The sequence below is a fragment of the Cebus imitator genome, unplaced genomic scaffold (assembly GCF_001604975.1).
Source record: "Cebus imitator isolate Cc_AM_T3 unplaced genomic scaffold, Cebus_imitator-1.0 Scaffold325, whole genome shotgun sequence".
Lineage (NCBI taxonomy): Eukaryota > Metazoa > Chordata > Mammalia > Primates > Cebidae > Cebus > Cebus imitator.
The window spans coordinates 321,326-337,918 of record NW_016107640.1 but is presented as its reverse complement, the minus strand read 5'-3'; the positions used below and the strand labels follow the sequence as shown (position 1 = coordinate 337,918).

Genomic DNA, 16,593 nt, shown 5'->3' with positions numbered 1-16,593 from the left:
TTTCCAGTTTACCTTCTCCTGCCTGCCATCTGTGGGCCCCTTGTTGAGCAAATTACAATGCAAGGTGATATGGCGACTATCGTACATGAATCCATGCAGCTTTACCTGAAAGATATCTACTCAAGAAAGTCTTTTTTTTTTCCCCATTTATTTATTTTATTGCATTTTAGGTTTTGGGGTACATGTGAAGAACATGCAAAATTGTTGCATAGGAACACACGTGTCAGTGTGATTTGCTGCCTTCCTCCCCATCACCTACATCTGGCATTTCTCCCCTTGCTATCTCTCCCCAGCTTCCCACCCCCCACCGTCCCTCCCCTATTTCCCCCCAACTGACCCCAGTGTGTAGTGCTCCCCTCCCTGTGTCCATGTGTTCTCATTGTTCAACACCCGCCTATGAGTGAGAACATGCCGTGTTTGGGGCAAAGGATATGAACAGACACTTTACAAAAGAAGACATACGTGAGGCCAACAAACATATGAAAAAATGCTCATCACTGGTCATCAGAGAAATGCAAATCAAAACTACATTGAGATACCATCTCACGCCAGTTAGAATGGCGATCATTAAAAAATCTGGAGACAACAGATGCTGGAGAGGATGTGGAGAAATAGGAACACTTTTACACTCAAGAAAGTCTTAATTTTGCAACTCTTATGGTTAAGCTAATTTTTTAAAATTTCAAAAACCCCTAAGTATTATGCAAATGTTTAGAAAGCAATGACTTTCTTAGGAAATGGGACACAACTTTTGGCATTTTACATATGAGACAACAATTTGTGGAGAATAAGGGTCTATAACACTGCTTTATATAGCTGAGCAATCAAAATGTATGAATATAAAATTTAAGAAATGGAATGAGTTCATTCTCTGAAAATAAGAATTTAAAATCAATTGGAATTAATGTAACCTGAGCCTTCATTTTAAACATATGGCATAAAATTTAATTTTAAAATATTCAATTATTATAATGTGCCCTCTAAGGATGGAAGAGGAATAGTATCTTTTCTAAAGTGTTCATTGGAATAATTTTAAAAGGATTTTTAAAATATAGAACACTGAAAAGTCTAAGAAATAAAAATCGCCAAATGCTATCATCTAAAGATAGAATACTAATATTTAACAGACTGTTTTTTATCATTGTTTTCTAATAACATCATGTTCAAAATAGCCTTAGTTTCTAAAATAGTAACAGAATGTTTGACACCGGAGGCTACCTTTTAGTTTCTAAAACTATACATTTTTCCTTATATTTGAGGTGTTTAACAGTGTTCAGATTGCTTCACTAGCACTTCTGGATGAGCCCTGTGAGAAAGCTCTTCAAGCACAGGAGAGGGAGTAAGGCTCTGAGAAGCACAGCAAGCACACAGGGCCTGGACACGCTGCAGAGCAGCCTCTGCTCTTAACCCTCCATGCTTTCCAGATACTTTTCTCTGCAATATACAATCGAGCCAACGTAAAACTTAACAGCAAGTCAAAGAATCAAGGCTTGCCAAGTTGAAAATATTCCTTTGGGCTATATATATGTATAATCTATATTACAAATATATATGTATATTCGTAAATGTCATGAAGATGATTACTAACAAAGAAACACAAAATAAAATTTTTAAGTAAAATTTTTATTATAATGACAAGAAGACTCTGGATACAAACAAGTTAGCTAATACAATCACTCCACTGGTTGCCTAGCCATACCAAAGGACACCCCTATCTATAATCAGTAGAAAGTCAATTTTGAGTTTCTGGGTGTGGTACCAAGTGGGTATGACCACCACGTGTGTGGTCCATCCAGTTAACTGTGTGGCAATTTGCTATTTCAAGTCCTCTCATGATAGAAATTACTGAAACATGTTGAACACAAGTCAATACACAAATCATTTTTAAACAGCTAGTAAATTTGTGTCATAAACATATTTGCATATGGATATTTGGAGAATATTGATTGAATATCTCTTATTTTTAGGAATTATAAGTTTTCATAGTTAATGACATTGGCCTTCAGAATTCATAATGATAAAAGCAAACATGAATATTTAAATTTTAGAGACTAACATGTGATGCTGAAAAATCCTAAAATTTCCATTTAGTAATGTCAGGATTGTGCCAGTCCTAATTTCCTATAGCTAGTAACATCAGAAAATATTTATCAGAGATTCAATATTGGTTTCATTAGAACTGAAAAATGCCAAGTATAGCAGCTGTTAAAACTTATTGTTTCTGAAAGGAAATAATAGGATGTAGCTATAAAAATAATGAAGCTTATTTTTCATAAATATATCATAACTTGAGTGTCCAAATAGGTTTTAACAATTAAAAATGCCTCAGTTGGGAGGACATACACTTATTTGATATTGCCATCATTCAAAATGCTTTTGGAAGTCCTCCTAACAACCTTGACAGCCCGTACACAACATGCAAGAAAATATAATCCATTGCCTAACTTGCAACCTTCCTTTATTTTGAAACTTGTTTGAAGTGGCTTTTGAGTGTTTCTAAAGGAGGGGAAATTTATTTATCAGTTTTCAAAGGATTATAATTTTCCATGATTATTCATATTAACACTATGTTAGTTTCTAAAGTTCAACTCAAATGTAATTTCAAGCAGTTAAATCATATTTTAGGAAACAAAGAATGCACTCTTTAATGTACTTTAAAAGAGTCACACTCATTTGACATGTTTATTCTGGTATGTTTATTCAGGTCATCATTAATTGTAAGTTGCTTAAGGGTACAGCCCATGTCATTTCAATTACATAGTTTTCTTTTCTGATTTCCCCATCTCCTTTCCACTGCATCCCAGCATAGGACCTGAGGCTGGTCCTATGCTAAAAATGTTTCTTTAATTGAAGTGATTTTAACTTCTCCTTTAGATACATATATACATGGATATAGTTACATATCATATATTTAACACTTTATATCCCCTTTTCAATTATATAGTTCTCTTTTCTAATTTCCCCCTCTCCTGCCCACTGCATCCCAGCATAGTACCTGAGTCTGGTCCTATGCTCAGAAATCTGTTTCTTCCATTGCAGTGACTTGAATTTCCCTATTAGATACATAAATATAGCTATATGTCATATATTTAATACTTTGTATTCCCTTTTCTATGGATTAGGCAACACTTACATTCATAATATATATAGATTAATATTTTGATGATTTTCTGTAAATCGAGGAACTGTACAATATACATCATTGTAAATAAATCAGATCACTGAAGGCTTTAATAGAAGAGCACTTTATGTCTGTTCCTATTTATGCTGTTTAATATATTTTAGTTTTAGAATTCCTGCTAGTCAAGCTCCTTTCTGGGAAAAGACCTACAAGCGTTTATACTTAATAAGGATCAATTGTGATATGCCATAGGTTGATTCCCTTTCCCTAGTTCACTTCTACATGGCCAACAAGATCAACCTTTAGCTGAAGACATTAGCCTCAGTGTCATTAGAAGTCCGAATTAACTCAACAGTACAAGGTTGGCCACTGTTATACTTTGTATCACTTATTTTGGCTAATTGATGAATAAAGAGCATTGGTTATTTGCTGACAACATTTCATGCTTAGGGATGGGATTTGCTGCAGTAATTGATCTGAATTAAAGCATCTCCACTAAAACAAAATATCCTAACCAGACAAATCAAAGTTGGTCAAGTTTTAGATGAAACACCTTGAAGCAACACTAAATTTATAAGTATTGTGTGCTACATTGGTTTTAACATTGTTTATTGTATAATTCAGGGACTAAAAGGGTGGGAGAAAATTTAAAGCAGTGTTAATTTTGTGTCTGTGGACTGGCATTGCCTGTTGGAAATACTAGCAGAAAAAGTAAGAAACAGGAATACAGAATGATCTAGACAATAATTGTCTAAACTGAGATGAATTTGAATATTTTCAGTCAGTATGCATTGCATTTTAGTCAGCATGTATTAAAATCACTTTTTAAATACATGCTGGCTAAAGTATTAGCAAATTCACTACAGCCTAATAATTTGATCAATAACAACATTGCTTTGATACAGTAACAAACAAATGGTATTTTTTTGGATATCTTAATTTGTCCAAATTCAGCTCCTACTGATGAGATTCCATTTAACACACCTTGCAGGGGCACACCTTTGCTATCCATGAATGATGCCTTGGCTCACCTAAGAAAAAAGCAGATATCTTGGGTTATATGGTGAAATCCAAAAAGAGGAAAAAAAAAGAAAGACTAAGGGGACAGGAGAGAGAGAGAGGGAATGAAGCATCGATACATAGAGAGGAAGGAGGTAGAGAATGAGGAAGAAAAGGAAGGGAGAAAGGTATTGCTTATAATTTCTACATGTCTTTCCCATCTTAAAATAAGAGAAGTTAATATAATACAAATATTCTTGTCTTATAAAGTAGGTAAATATATTTTAATTGCACACATTATTAATAGCTGGTTTTCTTTTTTTTTAACTGTCAAGTAAGATGAAAGTTTTCTACAAGAAAAATTTAGTTTGAAATTAGTAAATTTCCATAAATTTCAAACAGCTTAATTGTTCTTAGAAAAACCCACAACTGCCATTTTAGGGTCAAAACTTCTAAATATTAGTTGAAATACTGTTTGAGTTGCAGAATCAAACAAGTATTTACGTAGACTACTTGGATGATTGTCTTTGTAGGCTAAAAATACAAAACAAAATAAAAACCACTCATTTTAAATCAATTTGACTACAAAATTAATTGGAACATTGTTTCTTAATAACTATTTTAAAACACATTTATATTAATGACACGTTTGTGAATAGTAACTTTCACTCCTACTGGCAAAAACTGTGGTTTAGTTAAACCAGTACTGAATACTAAGCGTGTGTGTGTGTGTGTGTGTGTGTGTGCATTAATACATAATTTTACACTCTTTAAAAAATATGTTGATGCTTAAATTTTGCTTTTGGGTAAATTTTAAGAATATTTATATTGTTAAACACAACTAGAAGTAAGTGCTTATATCTTACTACTGAAACTGCTCTTAATTCTTCTAGAAGATTTTTTTAGCACTACCCATAAGAAGTGTGTTCTCGATGGCTATGATTGATGGGCTGCTCACACATTCCACATTTTTTCTGCTTCATGCATCATCATCAGCCATCTCCAACACTCCAGTCCTGAATCTGTCCTACTTTCTCTTACCTGATTTTTGCTGGTGATTCATGAGCCAGAATAGTAAAAGAAAAAAATATATATACCTTGGCTTTTCACAATGTGGCATCCCCTGGAAACTGTGAGAAATCTAGTTTTGGTCGTCAGACTCATGCAAATGTAATATTGATTGACAATGATGTATATCGATGTACATACATAGCCTGCCTTATGAAAACCACGAAAAATTTCTATTAATGGTAGAATGCATGCTGATTATAAACTACTTCAGAACGATGTAGAAACACTTATGTAAAGGCATTTTGTTGGACTTACAATTCTCTCTTGTCACTACTATTTTCAGCTGAAGCTACTTTTGAGTGTGCTATTTCTAGTGCACTAAAAAGGACACTTCTTAATTTTCCAAGCCAATATGGTGATAAAGGCTTAAGGTTTCTCATTTACATTTTCGTGAAAACTGTGAATGTCACACTAAATTTTTTATCATCATGAGTTTAAAGATGAGGAACTAGAAATACTTTAAACAATTATTCTGGAGAATGAAAATTGAGCTTTAATCACTGTAAAAGAAACAGAAGTTAACTAGCAAAAGGCTCCACTGAACTATTTTTGTGATAACATCTTTCAGATTCAGAAGAAACTAGGCCTTAAAGAACTAAAGAAAGAAAGCCTAATGGCTCTAAAATCTCAAAAAAGGGAGCTGCAATTTCACGATATTGCCTCAGTGCTTCTATTACTAGACATCAAAGTTATTCCCAGAGGTTTCAGGAACGTGTAAATGCCAGTGAAAGAGCAAGTCGACTTCACAGGGTCTGAGTTGGAAACTTCAATCTGGGATTCACCTGTGAGTCAAAACTCTTTGCTAATGAATTATTCCAAAGAAAAGACCCTACTGAGAGATACTTTTCCCTACCAGACAAGACCTCCAGGTTCACTAGCAGGGTCAAAGTAACAGGAATGTTCTGGTCTAAAGGTGCTTTGCCTACCTTAATGGACTCCAGGCACTCACCTGGGTATACAGCTTAAACCCATAAAGAGATCACAATGGCATGAAGAATAAGGTAGAGTGCTCTAGAGGCCAGGTGAACAACCACTCCACAAGGCATCTAAATTGTGACCTATATGCAGACCGCAGCCCATTTACAAATGGGTCATCCTGGTCAATTCAGTGCTGGAGAAGGAGTGATGTCAATATAAAAATAAACGATCTACATACTGAGTTCAAGTCCACTGTATTCAGAGGCAATACATGAAGTGATTCTATTTTATATAAATTCAAACAACTTGGCCTTGTTAATGACATTTTAAAACTCTCTATCAACATCAAATTATCAACTTCACTTGTTCCAAAATTCAAATTTTCTATGCTTCAGTGTCCCTTTTGCTTTCTGCATATGAAAATATGTTGGTATTCACAATATAAAACCAGAAGAGTTAAAGTAAAATGATGTTTACAGGATTTGCACATAAAAGAGTTTATGTGGAATGAGCAACACAGAAAGCAATATCCTTAAACTGTGCTTGCATGGAAAAATACTTTTGTTCATTTTCTATATGCTGGTCAAACAACTGATCTCATTAAGATGATGTAATAATTATATTAGTCATTTAGCATTGCATATATAAAACCGTGTAAGTTCAATATCCATTAAAGTTAGAAGATTGACCACATTCAGCTTTGTAACTGGGGGATTTTGCATGTACAAAAAAATGTTAAATTTTAAATGAGTGAAAAAAATTCCAGTTGAAAATGGTAAGAATGTCATGCAGAATTAAATGCATTCTTTTCCCTACAATGAATAAGGAATATACTAATGCAATTATAAGTTTAACTACTAAGCACCTCTTCTGGTTGAAAGACATCTTCCCAAATCTTACCACCTAAAAACCCCAAATTTGTTTCTTCCTCTCACTAAGGTAGTTAATATTTTCCAGAGAAATACCACTCACATGTTGTAAATAGATGTAACTAAACCACTAGAGTAATGCTTAGGATTTTGGAGCCCCTAAATTTTGAAAGAATTGATATTTTGAAGTTAATGTTTGGACTTTGAAAAGTGGACAGTCATATTTTTATAGTTCAAGACGGTCCCTCTCTGCCACCAAATTCACACAAAAAAACATAAAATTTATTTTCCTCCATGTTCAATTTTAAGAATTTTGCCTGTTGAGTACTCAAGTTTCAAGGAAATACACTCTCTCATCAAAGTCTTTCTTACAAAACAAGCACCTCTGTCAGAAGTGTCTTAATTTCTTATCACAGAATTTTATCCACACAAGGAACAATAAATAATTCATGCCACTGCCTCTTTGTTGTGTGTCCCTGAACTGTGCAGAGCTGGAAGGCTGACAGCTGTGTCAGGACAAGCACCAAAGATCTGACATGACAAGTGACTAACAAGTTTCTTTCAGTTCATAGTGAAAGAAGACAATGGCCCAAAGTGCAGAAAGAAATCCTAAAACAAAATAAAACTGCTTCTTTCTTTTTACCTAAGTGTTTGCTATGAGCTTATTTCCAACCCACAAGCCCTGGTCATTTTATAGGACTGCCCAGCCCCCTTTATTCCTCACACTGGCTTGGCCATTTACTCCTGGCCACGGATCAATATGAGCAATTCTTGGAGAAATACGATGTCTCCATGACAACCAAGCCACAAATTCTCAGTGGAAGGCAGTGAGACCAGTAGTGAACTCTCCAGAGGTTTCTAGGCCTATAAGGCAAGATGTCTTAAAATGCAGGAATGGACAGAGGAAAAAGCCAGAGTAATTCATTCTTTATTACCGGTATAATGATGTCCGATGTATAGAACAGTAGTCACTTTTTGAATTAAGATTCTTTTTCAGTACCTATATTTTCTAATTCATCTTTCTTTCTTGATAAATGCTTTTGTGTGTATGAATCAGATAGAAAATGTTATATTTGAATCTCTCATTCCACTCATTTCAAAAGTAGAAATTTGTTCTGCTTTAAAAATAGTATAAAGCTGATCTATTCTTATCAAAAATAATGAACACTTAGGTAAAAACTTGACTCACAGATTTACCTGCCTGACAAAATGAGTGCTAGAAAACTGTGTATTAAGACACCTTTAAAACCTAATCAAAATTTGGCAAAATTATTCAAAACTAAAAGTAATAGATAAATAATTTTTGTTATAGAAATTTAACACTACCATTTACCCTCTCCCTTTTAGAGTAAGACTCATTTACATTTTTCTTTTAGCTATTATGGCAGGGGGTGGGGTTAATTTGCTCATTAAACATCTCTGTCATTGCTAAAGATGCCCTTTCTTAGTTCCATGGGGTCTGAAAGCAGACGTGTGGTTGAGAATGGGCACACGGCAGCAGTCCATCTTCGGAAGAATCTTGGTGGAGTGAAGAGGACTGATATATAATGCCATCGCCACTGTGCCTGTTGGGGTTCCAAGATGACTTAGGGGACCTGACATAGATTGCAGGCTGCACCTTTCACTGAAAATTAAATCTCAGTAGCTCTCCTTGGGGAAGGATCAGGGGACTGTTTGCAGCTGCCCCCTGTCAACGAAGACTACAAGATTTGGAAATCTCTTAACTAAGCTGACAGGCCACAGAGAGGATGAATCAAAAATATGATACATGGATCAGCACACAAAGATGTGAGAGGGTAGAGGGTACACAGGTGCAAGATACAACAGGAACGACAAATATGAAGTGGAGGAGATATTTAACTCTTTCATTCATGATAATAAGGTACCTTCTAGCACCTTATAACTTTATAGTTATCCCAGAATGTTCATTTGACTTTTACAAGATTTTTTTCCTCTAATTAATTAGTTGTTTAAGGCTAGGCATGCTTCAAAACAAAACAAAACTAGAAACAGAAATCCTGGTATAAGTGTTTCTAGCTGTAGTGTTTCTAGCTGTATCCTAGTACATTTCTTTGATTTCTATACAGGATATATATATATATATATATATATATATATATATATATATATACACACACACACTTTGGCAAATAATAGATTTTATTGCATTGAAAGAAGGGTTACTATTTTCTAGGCTTTTATTTTTCCCTAAACATATGACAGTATTCATTACCATCGTGTGAAAATCCTCTCATCTCAGTTACAGTCCTGTTTGTTTTTAGGAAGGTAAATAGAATTGTAATGATGACAGTTTCTCTTTTCACTTCCATCTGTCCACTTCCGCTCCATTCTTGTTAGATCCCATTATTTGAAATATTAAAAATGTTGCCATTTCTCTATAGTTTCTAATCTCTGGCTCTATTAACCATTTAGCCTAAAATTGATGATAATGAACTAATAGTGTCAGCTTCCCTTCTCAGTCATAAAGCCTTTGTACTTCCTCCAACTGAATTCTTGATGAAAGAGGAAAAGATAACAGCTCCACACTGTGACCCCTGGAGGTGACCATTAATTTGACAGTGCAGCTGCTAAGAGAAAACAGCATTACAATGTCCTCTCCCCTCACCCCCTTCCAAGGACCCCAAAGCTGTGTCAAATTTATCATTTTATACTTGACTATTTTTAAATGGCTTTCACCTGGACTCTCAGACTCTTCCAAGACACATCTGTCAGGCATGTCCTTCGCGTCTTGGAAGTTTGCCGAGTTTGAGTTGCTGTCATGCTTGACTGGACTGACTGGAGCTATTAAAAGAGAGAGAGAGAGAGAGAGAGAGAGAGAGAGAGAGAGAGAGAGAGAATGAAAAAGTAGTAGCAAACACCATTAAAACATTTCCTTTTGGTTCCACAGATATTTCCAGGGACACACCATGTAAACACAAATAATAAATTGAAATAAAATGTATCCTCTAAGTATTTATTGGCAGACATGTAATTAGTTGAAAAATCTATAGATGTGACTTTATCTTAGAAGAAAAATAAGTTCATGGCATCAGCTTAAAAGCTACAAAGTAACAAAGTGATCTCTTCGAAGTCGAAATCGTATTTTTAATGCATAAATCTAAAACAATATAGTCAATTAACGGCAAAGGAACACAGAGAGAACATCAGCCTAGTCGATTAGAAAGACCAGCTCTGCACTGGTGGCAATGGTTCCTCTCATCACACAAATCACAGCTAATGAAGATTTTGTGGACATTTTGGCTCTCTTTCATGAAATTAAAAACTATGGTACTAAACACCAAAAAAAACTAGTACTATAAAAAGTACATTTTAAATGTAACATGAATATACACTGAGTATTATAATAAGGAGGGCCGTTGTTTTCAATGGTAGGTCTCCAGACAGCCTGTCATGAGATACTGTTTCCTAAGTAGGATTATGATCAGAAACGGAAGCTAGTACAGAAGTCTAAAATTTCCTATAACCCTGTGATACCCACTAATTCTGTTTGAGAAACAAACTCAAGTTTCCACATTTTTCCACAAGTTGTAATACCTGCTCTATATTGCCCCCGTGAAATAACACATTTCCATATTACATTCGTTCTAGAAAGTATTTGTTCAGAAAAAGTGGGCTCGTCTTCATGAAAAAACTCAGAGCAAAAATAAAACAAGCCTTCAATAGCATAAATTAGGTCACAAGCCAAACATTCGAAGTATATAGATACTGTTAAGCACAATAGAATTTTATTTATTGTAAGTTACTGCAGTAAACACAACCACTGATATGATAACACAGGCAACATATAAGCCATAAATGCAATAAACAAAAAATATATATACAAATCATATATAAGATGTTTGTTGGCACAGGAGAGTGGGCCTGGACACTGTTTCTAAAACTTTGTTAGGAGACAAGAAAGCAGTGCAGAGGCTGAGCCTGTGGTACTTTACCCATTTGGTACGTGACACAACCCCTTCCCGACCAAGGTCCAAGCAGCATTGGTAGTGTCCACACCTGCCACACTCCTCCACTTATTTTAGTGGAGTGTGCATAGCACTGATGTCTGTAACTTGAGGACCACGTAGACACACTTTACAGAAGACCGGTAACATGATTCTGGTTTAAATATTCCATCTAGATTGTTTCACCAACTCTCTCAGGACACAGGTATGACCTCTCTGTTCCATGAAAATGCCACTATAGTTAGAATTCACTACTTCTCTAAAACCTTTCTTTGGGAAAAAATGTAAGAAAAGCATGAAATTGCTATTTTTAATAATAAATCTGATCCTTTCATTTTGATCTATACATTTCTGTGCACTTCATAAGCAAGTGTCTAGGCCATAGAAGGTATTCTTGAAGAATCTGTGAAACAGATGAATGAACACATGAATGATGCAGAAGTACCATGCTAAATGTCCTCCTGATCCAAGAGTATATGTGCTTTCAATTATCTTTTCAATGGATCTGGTCAATTTCTTTGTCAGACCAAAACGAAACCAAGGATGCATCTTTGCAAAATGGTGATGTGGGTTTGTGACATGGAAGAAGAGGATGTGTGGCCTAAGCAGCTATTGATGTAGCTGAGTTTAATTTTCTTCAGTTTAGGTCATACTTACAGATTAATTTTTAATCCATAGATTCTTTGTGAAATATTTAAGTGGTATAGTTAAATGAATCAAAGTTTCATTCAGAATACTATTACGTTGGTGAAGATTTCCTGGCTTACTTTAATGATTTTTATCTCCATATATCTTACTTGATAATTTTGTGAAATATTTACATTGGCATTTATAAAAGGAAATAAATCATATAGCTAAATCTATTACTAAAAGCCAATGAGGTAGCACCTCTATTGATTTGGGCAAATGCATTGCACTTGCCATCCAACACACTGTTCTTCATAATTTAAAACTTTTGCCCATTCATTCATTTATTTATTCATTCCTTCAACAAATATTTATCTAGTACCAAATAAATATTCAGAAGATGCTGTTCTAAATCAGGGACCTCACAGAGGAAGAAGGCATGGTATTAGACAAAGTACATGTCTGCAACCATCCTTTGTGGCAATAAAGTGGTCCCAGAATGAACTGACATCTCAAACCTCTTAAAAAGGCCAGAAAGTTACGTGTAGTTTTAGCTGCATCATCTTCAGTAAACTCACACTAGTAGGTACCATGTGACTACTTTGCTTCCACCTTTGATTTTGGAGGGTGTGGCTTGTGTGGAGGAGGGGAAATAAAGATGGCGATTCTTCAGATATTGTGCTTGGTTACAGATGAGTTTCCAAATTTGAAATGGTACAAGAGTTGTCATTTTTACTGGGCAGTTCCTAGAGCATCCAATTAAATTTACTGTAGAAGAAGTAGCTACATTCTGACATTTGGGAATAGCAGGCATTGGAGAGGCTAATTATTGCCATTCTACTTTTTCTTTGTGTGTTTGCTTGATAGGCTAATCCTTGCAGTGGTTCTTTTGGGTGTTTCCTGTGATGTTTCATCACTGAACTCTGACATGATGTGTGACCAAGGCTTCTCTAATGAATCACTTCCAAAGTGATGAATCAACAAATATTGATCTAGTGTTTATTATGGGTAGAGCTCTGTGCTAGACTGTGAGGAGTAAAGAAATGAAGGCACTTTTAATGTGCCCTCATATCACTTGTGCTCTAGTTGAAGTATGATGAAAAGTAACCAGTAAGAGCACTGAAGACAACATTCTTAAGAGGGACATGGTTTTTAATAGTGCAGAGGAGAATTCCTCTACAATAGAGTAGTCTGAAGGTAAAATTTGAATCAGACCCCCTTGAGTAGGAATGTGGGAAGCCAAAGGGAGCTCACTGAAGGCAAAATAAACGAGCGTGAATCTAGGCATGGCCAAAGATACACATTAGCGTAGTTTTGTTAATGCCGCTGCCTACTTTGGTATGCATTTTTAATGAATTCTCTTTACATGTCCCTTTGAGCTTTTTCTAAATTGCTGTTGTTAGCTAATTCTTCTCACCTGTAAAAGTTAGCTATAGACAGGTTTTTCCTTGCTTTAGATAGTCAATAATTTGATCTTTACTGATGGTGGTCCCATTTATCACAGTAAGTTGTCCTTTTACTATACATATTGACTTTTATTTATCAATACCAAAGTCCATTTGTAGCTCATCACTAAAGTTCTTGGATATTTTCAGTACTTTTTGAAGCTGCATTTCAGAGCTTGGCAGAGAGATACTTTTGACATCAATATAATGCAAATGGTTGCTAGACTCATCTTTAGCTTAAAATCAACTGTTTATTTCTTCCGTAATGGATTCTGAAATAGTCCACATTTGGGGCGAAGGGGCAAAAAAGGCAAACTCTTCTTGATAGTCTGCCACTGAAAGATGTAAGCCTATTCCATTTACTCATCACACACCTCAAAATACTAATGACTGAAAGGCCAGTGTTCTAAATATCTTTGCAATATCTTTGGTAGGTAGATAAGAGGAGTCTATGAACTTCATATGGATGTGTTTCACTATGGAGCATTTAACTACTGGTGTAATTCTCCTAGATCATAAAGAAGTGAATCGTTCAGCCAAAGACAAGACAAAATCAGTAGTTTGTAAATCACATTCAAGAACACCGTAAGAGGAAATTCAGGAGATAGTAGGAGGAAGACTCTATGGTAGGATTTGTTGTTAAAATTTAAAAAGTAGCAGGGCCATCAGTGATAATACTCCTCTACCTTTTCTGTTCTCTATTTTGCTTTCAGTTATGCTTTAAAAATTCCTTTCTTCCTTTTCTCATCATTTGCAGAAAAATGGTATTAGCTGTTAAAGAGGGTTAGACCTAAGTGGCAAACAACTCCCCCTAGAACATCTCCCCATCCCTGGCAAGCGAGTGGCCACTGGAAGAAAGTCTCCATCCACTTCCACAAACAGTGGCTGGATCTTCCAAACTAGGACATTGCTGTTGGACAGATGGAGCCCATTAAAAAAAATCTCTATAATTTACAGTGTGAATAAAATCTTCAGCTCTAAATAACATTTTCAATACAATGACTTAGGAATGACTTAAAAATATATCTCATTCATCATCTGTATAGGCTTTTTGGAAGTAATGAGGATATTTATAGGAAAATCATTAATAAAAATATAGAACAGTTTGAAACGTTGGACAACTGAATAGAATATACTACTGTAGTACCAGGTAAAATTCAAAAAAAAATCTTAATTACATAGTAATCAGGCCACAGAAATAATGTACAGGATGCAGAGGTCCAGAAAGACTGAAAGATAGCTCAGACCTGTGGAATAAGCAGTGAAAAAGAGTTGATTATCATCCTGCTTTATAATTCAGATCTCTCTCCAGTTTTAAAGAGACTCTATAAAATAAACTAAAAGATATCATTGTAGAAGTATGGAAGTGAGAGAAACTGTACAAAATTCAGGTAGAAGAAAATATTAATGCAATAATAGCAGATCTCAAAAGACTGCAAGATATTTTAAATCTATGAAAAGATGTTAAGTGATAACACCAAATTTGTAAACAAAGAAGATGTCATTTGAACAGACCCCAAATTCACTTTACAAGTGGCATCTCTCTGGACAGATATCTTATCAGGAAAACGTATCTGGCTAAAGAGCTGTGTACACATTACTCTTACTTTAAGAGCATCTATTGAGATAATCAAGTGCTAGGACCTCCTGATTACATTTTAATAGCAATAGCTACATTCTACATTAGACTTCAGGCTTACTTTGTCTTCAGTGTGAACTGGAAATCAGGGAAAAATCATGTAGAAATGCTCCCAATTAAATTAGATATCTAATGCTTCTTTATAACTAGTAACTATTTTACAGACAGGTTTAGCAAGATGAGTTAAGGTTAGACTTACATGGTTTGCCATCTTCCTGCAGTTGTAATCTAACATGGAATAATATTTTGTCTGTGGCATCTTCTAGAATGAATCGCTTTAAACATGACGTATTTTTCAACTAATAAAAAATGAATTTTCTGAAATGTTGCAAATAGTAACTATTATTTTTGTATTCTCACCTAGATGTAGAGAATTTATTCATTTCAATACATACACAGAGGATTAAATTATTTACTATTTAGGCTAAGGGGAAAAAATCTGTTTATAGCTAACTTCCAGAAGTAAGAAGTATGGCTAGACCACCGAGCAAGTATGGAGAAGATAAATGAGAAAGAGGTATCAATTGCTTACTGAATCTTTTTAAACGTTACTGTATTCCTCTAAAATACAAATATTGTTCTGTTATTCAGGATTTTGAGCAACAGGCTGCCTCAGTAAGGCTACAAGCAAGCAGATACTGCACTTCTAGCCTAATGCAAGACACAAGGTAGGTACTCCAGAGTACTTATCATATGACTGTTTGAAATTGCTAACAAGGATTCCTAAGAAGTAAAACAAAAATTTTTTTTAAAATATTGATATTTCACATTGTTTAGTCCCCAAATATATGTATTTATTTTAAAAAGAACGTAAAACAATTTCATTAAAGAGATGAGTTTAAGAGTTTGCAGGGAGGGAATGTGTTGGGAAAAAAGCAAACACAAACAAAAAGCATACTTAAACCAGAAGATCAGGCTTTCAATCTTACCTCTGCTCCTAATAATGTAACCTTGAGCATGCCATTTCACTTTCTTAAATTCAGGTTCTTTCCTTTGTAAAATGAGGCAGTTGAAGTACACAGCCTCTTTGATACCTTCTAGCTTTGAGACTCAAGTATTCTGCCAGTTAAGAATCCAAGACGACTACACTAGTGTTGGAACTACTCAGGACTTCTGAGGCCCTTTCTGAATTAAGGAAGGTTGGCATTTTCTAAAAGATAAAATATTCCTTCTTGGTTTCAGTTTCCCAACAATAATGAGGTTCTCAATAATTGTTTGTTGAACAAATGGACAAGGTTATAGAGCAGTGGAGCATTCCTGTGGACTCGTACTCTCCTCAATCCAAAACTCCTAAAGGAAGAATCAGTATAGTCCCAACTCTTTCTGTTCCTTCTATATGTAGGGATGGGGTCCATGAGGTTGTTTTGTCTCAGTCAAGCTTAGTCAAGTCAAAAGCTAACTCAAATCAAATTATCTAAACACTCGGGATCTGGAACAGATTATAAGGATATAGGAAGGAGAGAGCATTACAAAGAGAAAATGTGTAGGTTGGGAAGTAGAAAAGGAGAGTAACAAGGAATGGTGTAACTGCTTTCCTTCCTCCTACTGCATTTCCTCACTCCCAACCAGGGTAATTCTAAGAGTTCCCATTGGGAGGTTTGCCTGGATTTCTTATGTGCTTCTATGGAATACCATTTTCATGGGAAGCAGTGTTTTTAGGAGAGAGCTGGTGAGTAGATGAGCAGGCACTTAAAGAAAAATTCAATAATTTCCATGACTTTGGTCTCTGAATAGTACTGAGTAAATCTAGAGTAGAAATAACCAAGAGAACTTACTTCTTTTTTGTATCTACAATTTGGTCAAGAAGAGAATTTCTAGATGTAAGAAGTTAATGGTATCTACTAAATTGTATCTACTAAATTAGTAAGCTCAATTCCAGTTTTTGATACCAGAGAGCGAATGAATGAAAAGAGATGGAGAAGCATCTGAAAAGATCTTT

The 16,593-nt window shown here is 35.1% G+C and overlaps 1 protein-coding gene across 1 annotated transcript in view; it reads right to left on the bottom strand.

Moving 5' to 3' along the window:
* Positions 1-1,607: 1,607 nt before the first annotated feature.
* Positions 1,608-16,593, bottom strand: part of WDR72 (WD repeat domain 72) — a 210,118-nt gene continuing 195,132 nt past the window's right edge. Inside the window, exons 19-20 of the mRNA XM_017504589.2 lie at positions 9,676-9,780; positions 1,608-4,152 (exon numbers count right to left, since the gene is read on the bottom strand). Of these exons, the coding sequence (XP_017360078.1) occupies positions 4,097-4,152; positions 9,676-9,780 (161 nt within the window). The 3' untranslated portion in view covers positions 1,608-4,096. The remainder of the gene's footprint in view (positions 4,153-9,675; positions 9,781-16,593) is intronic.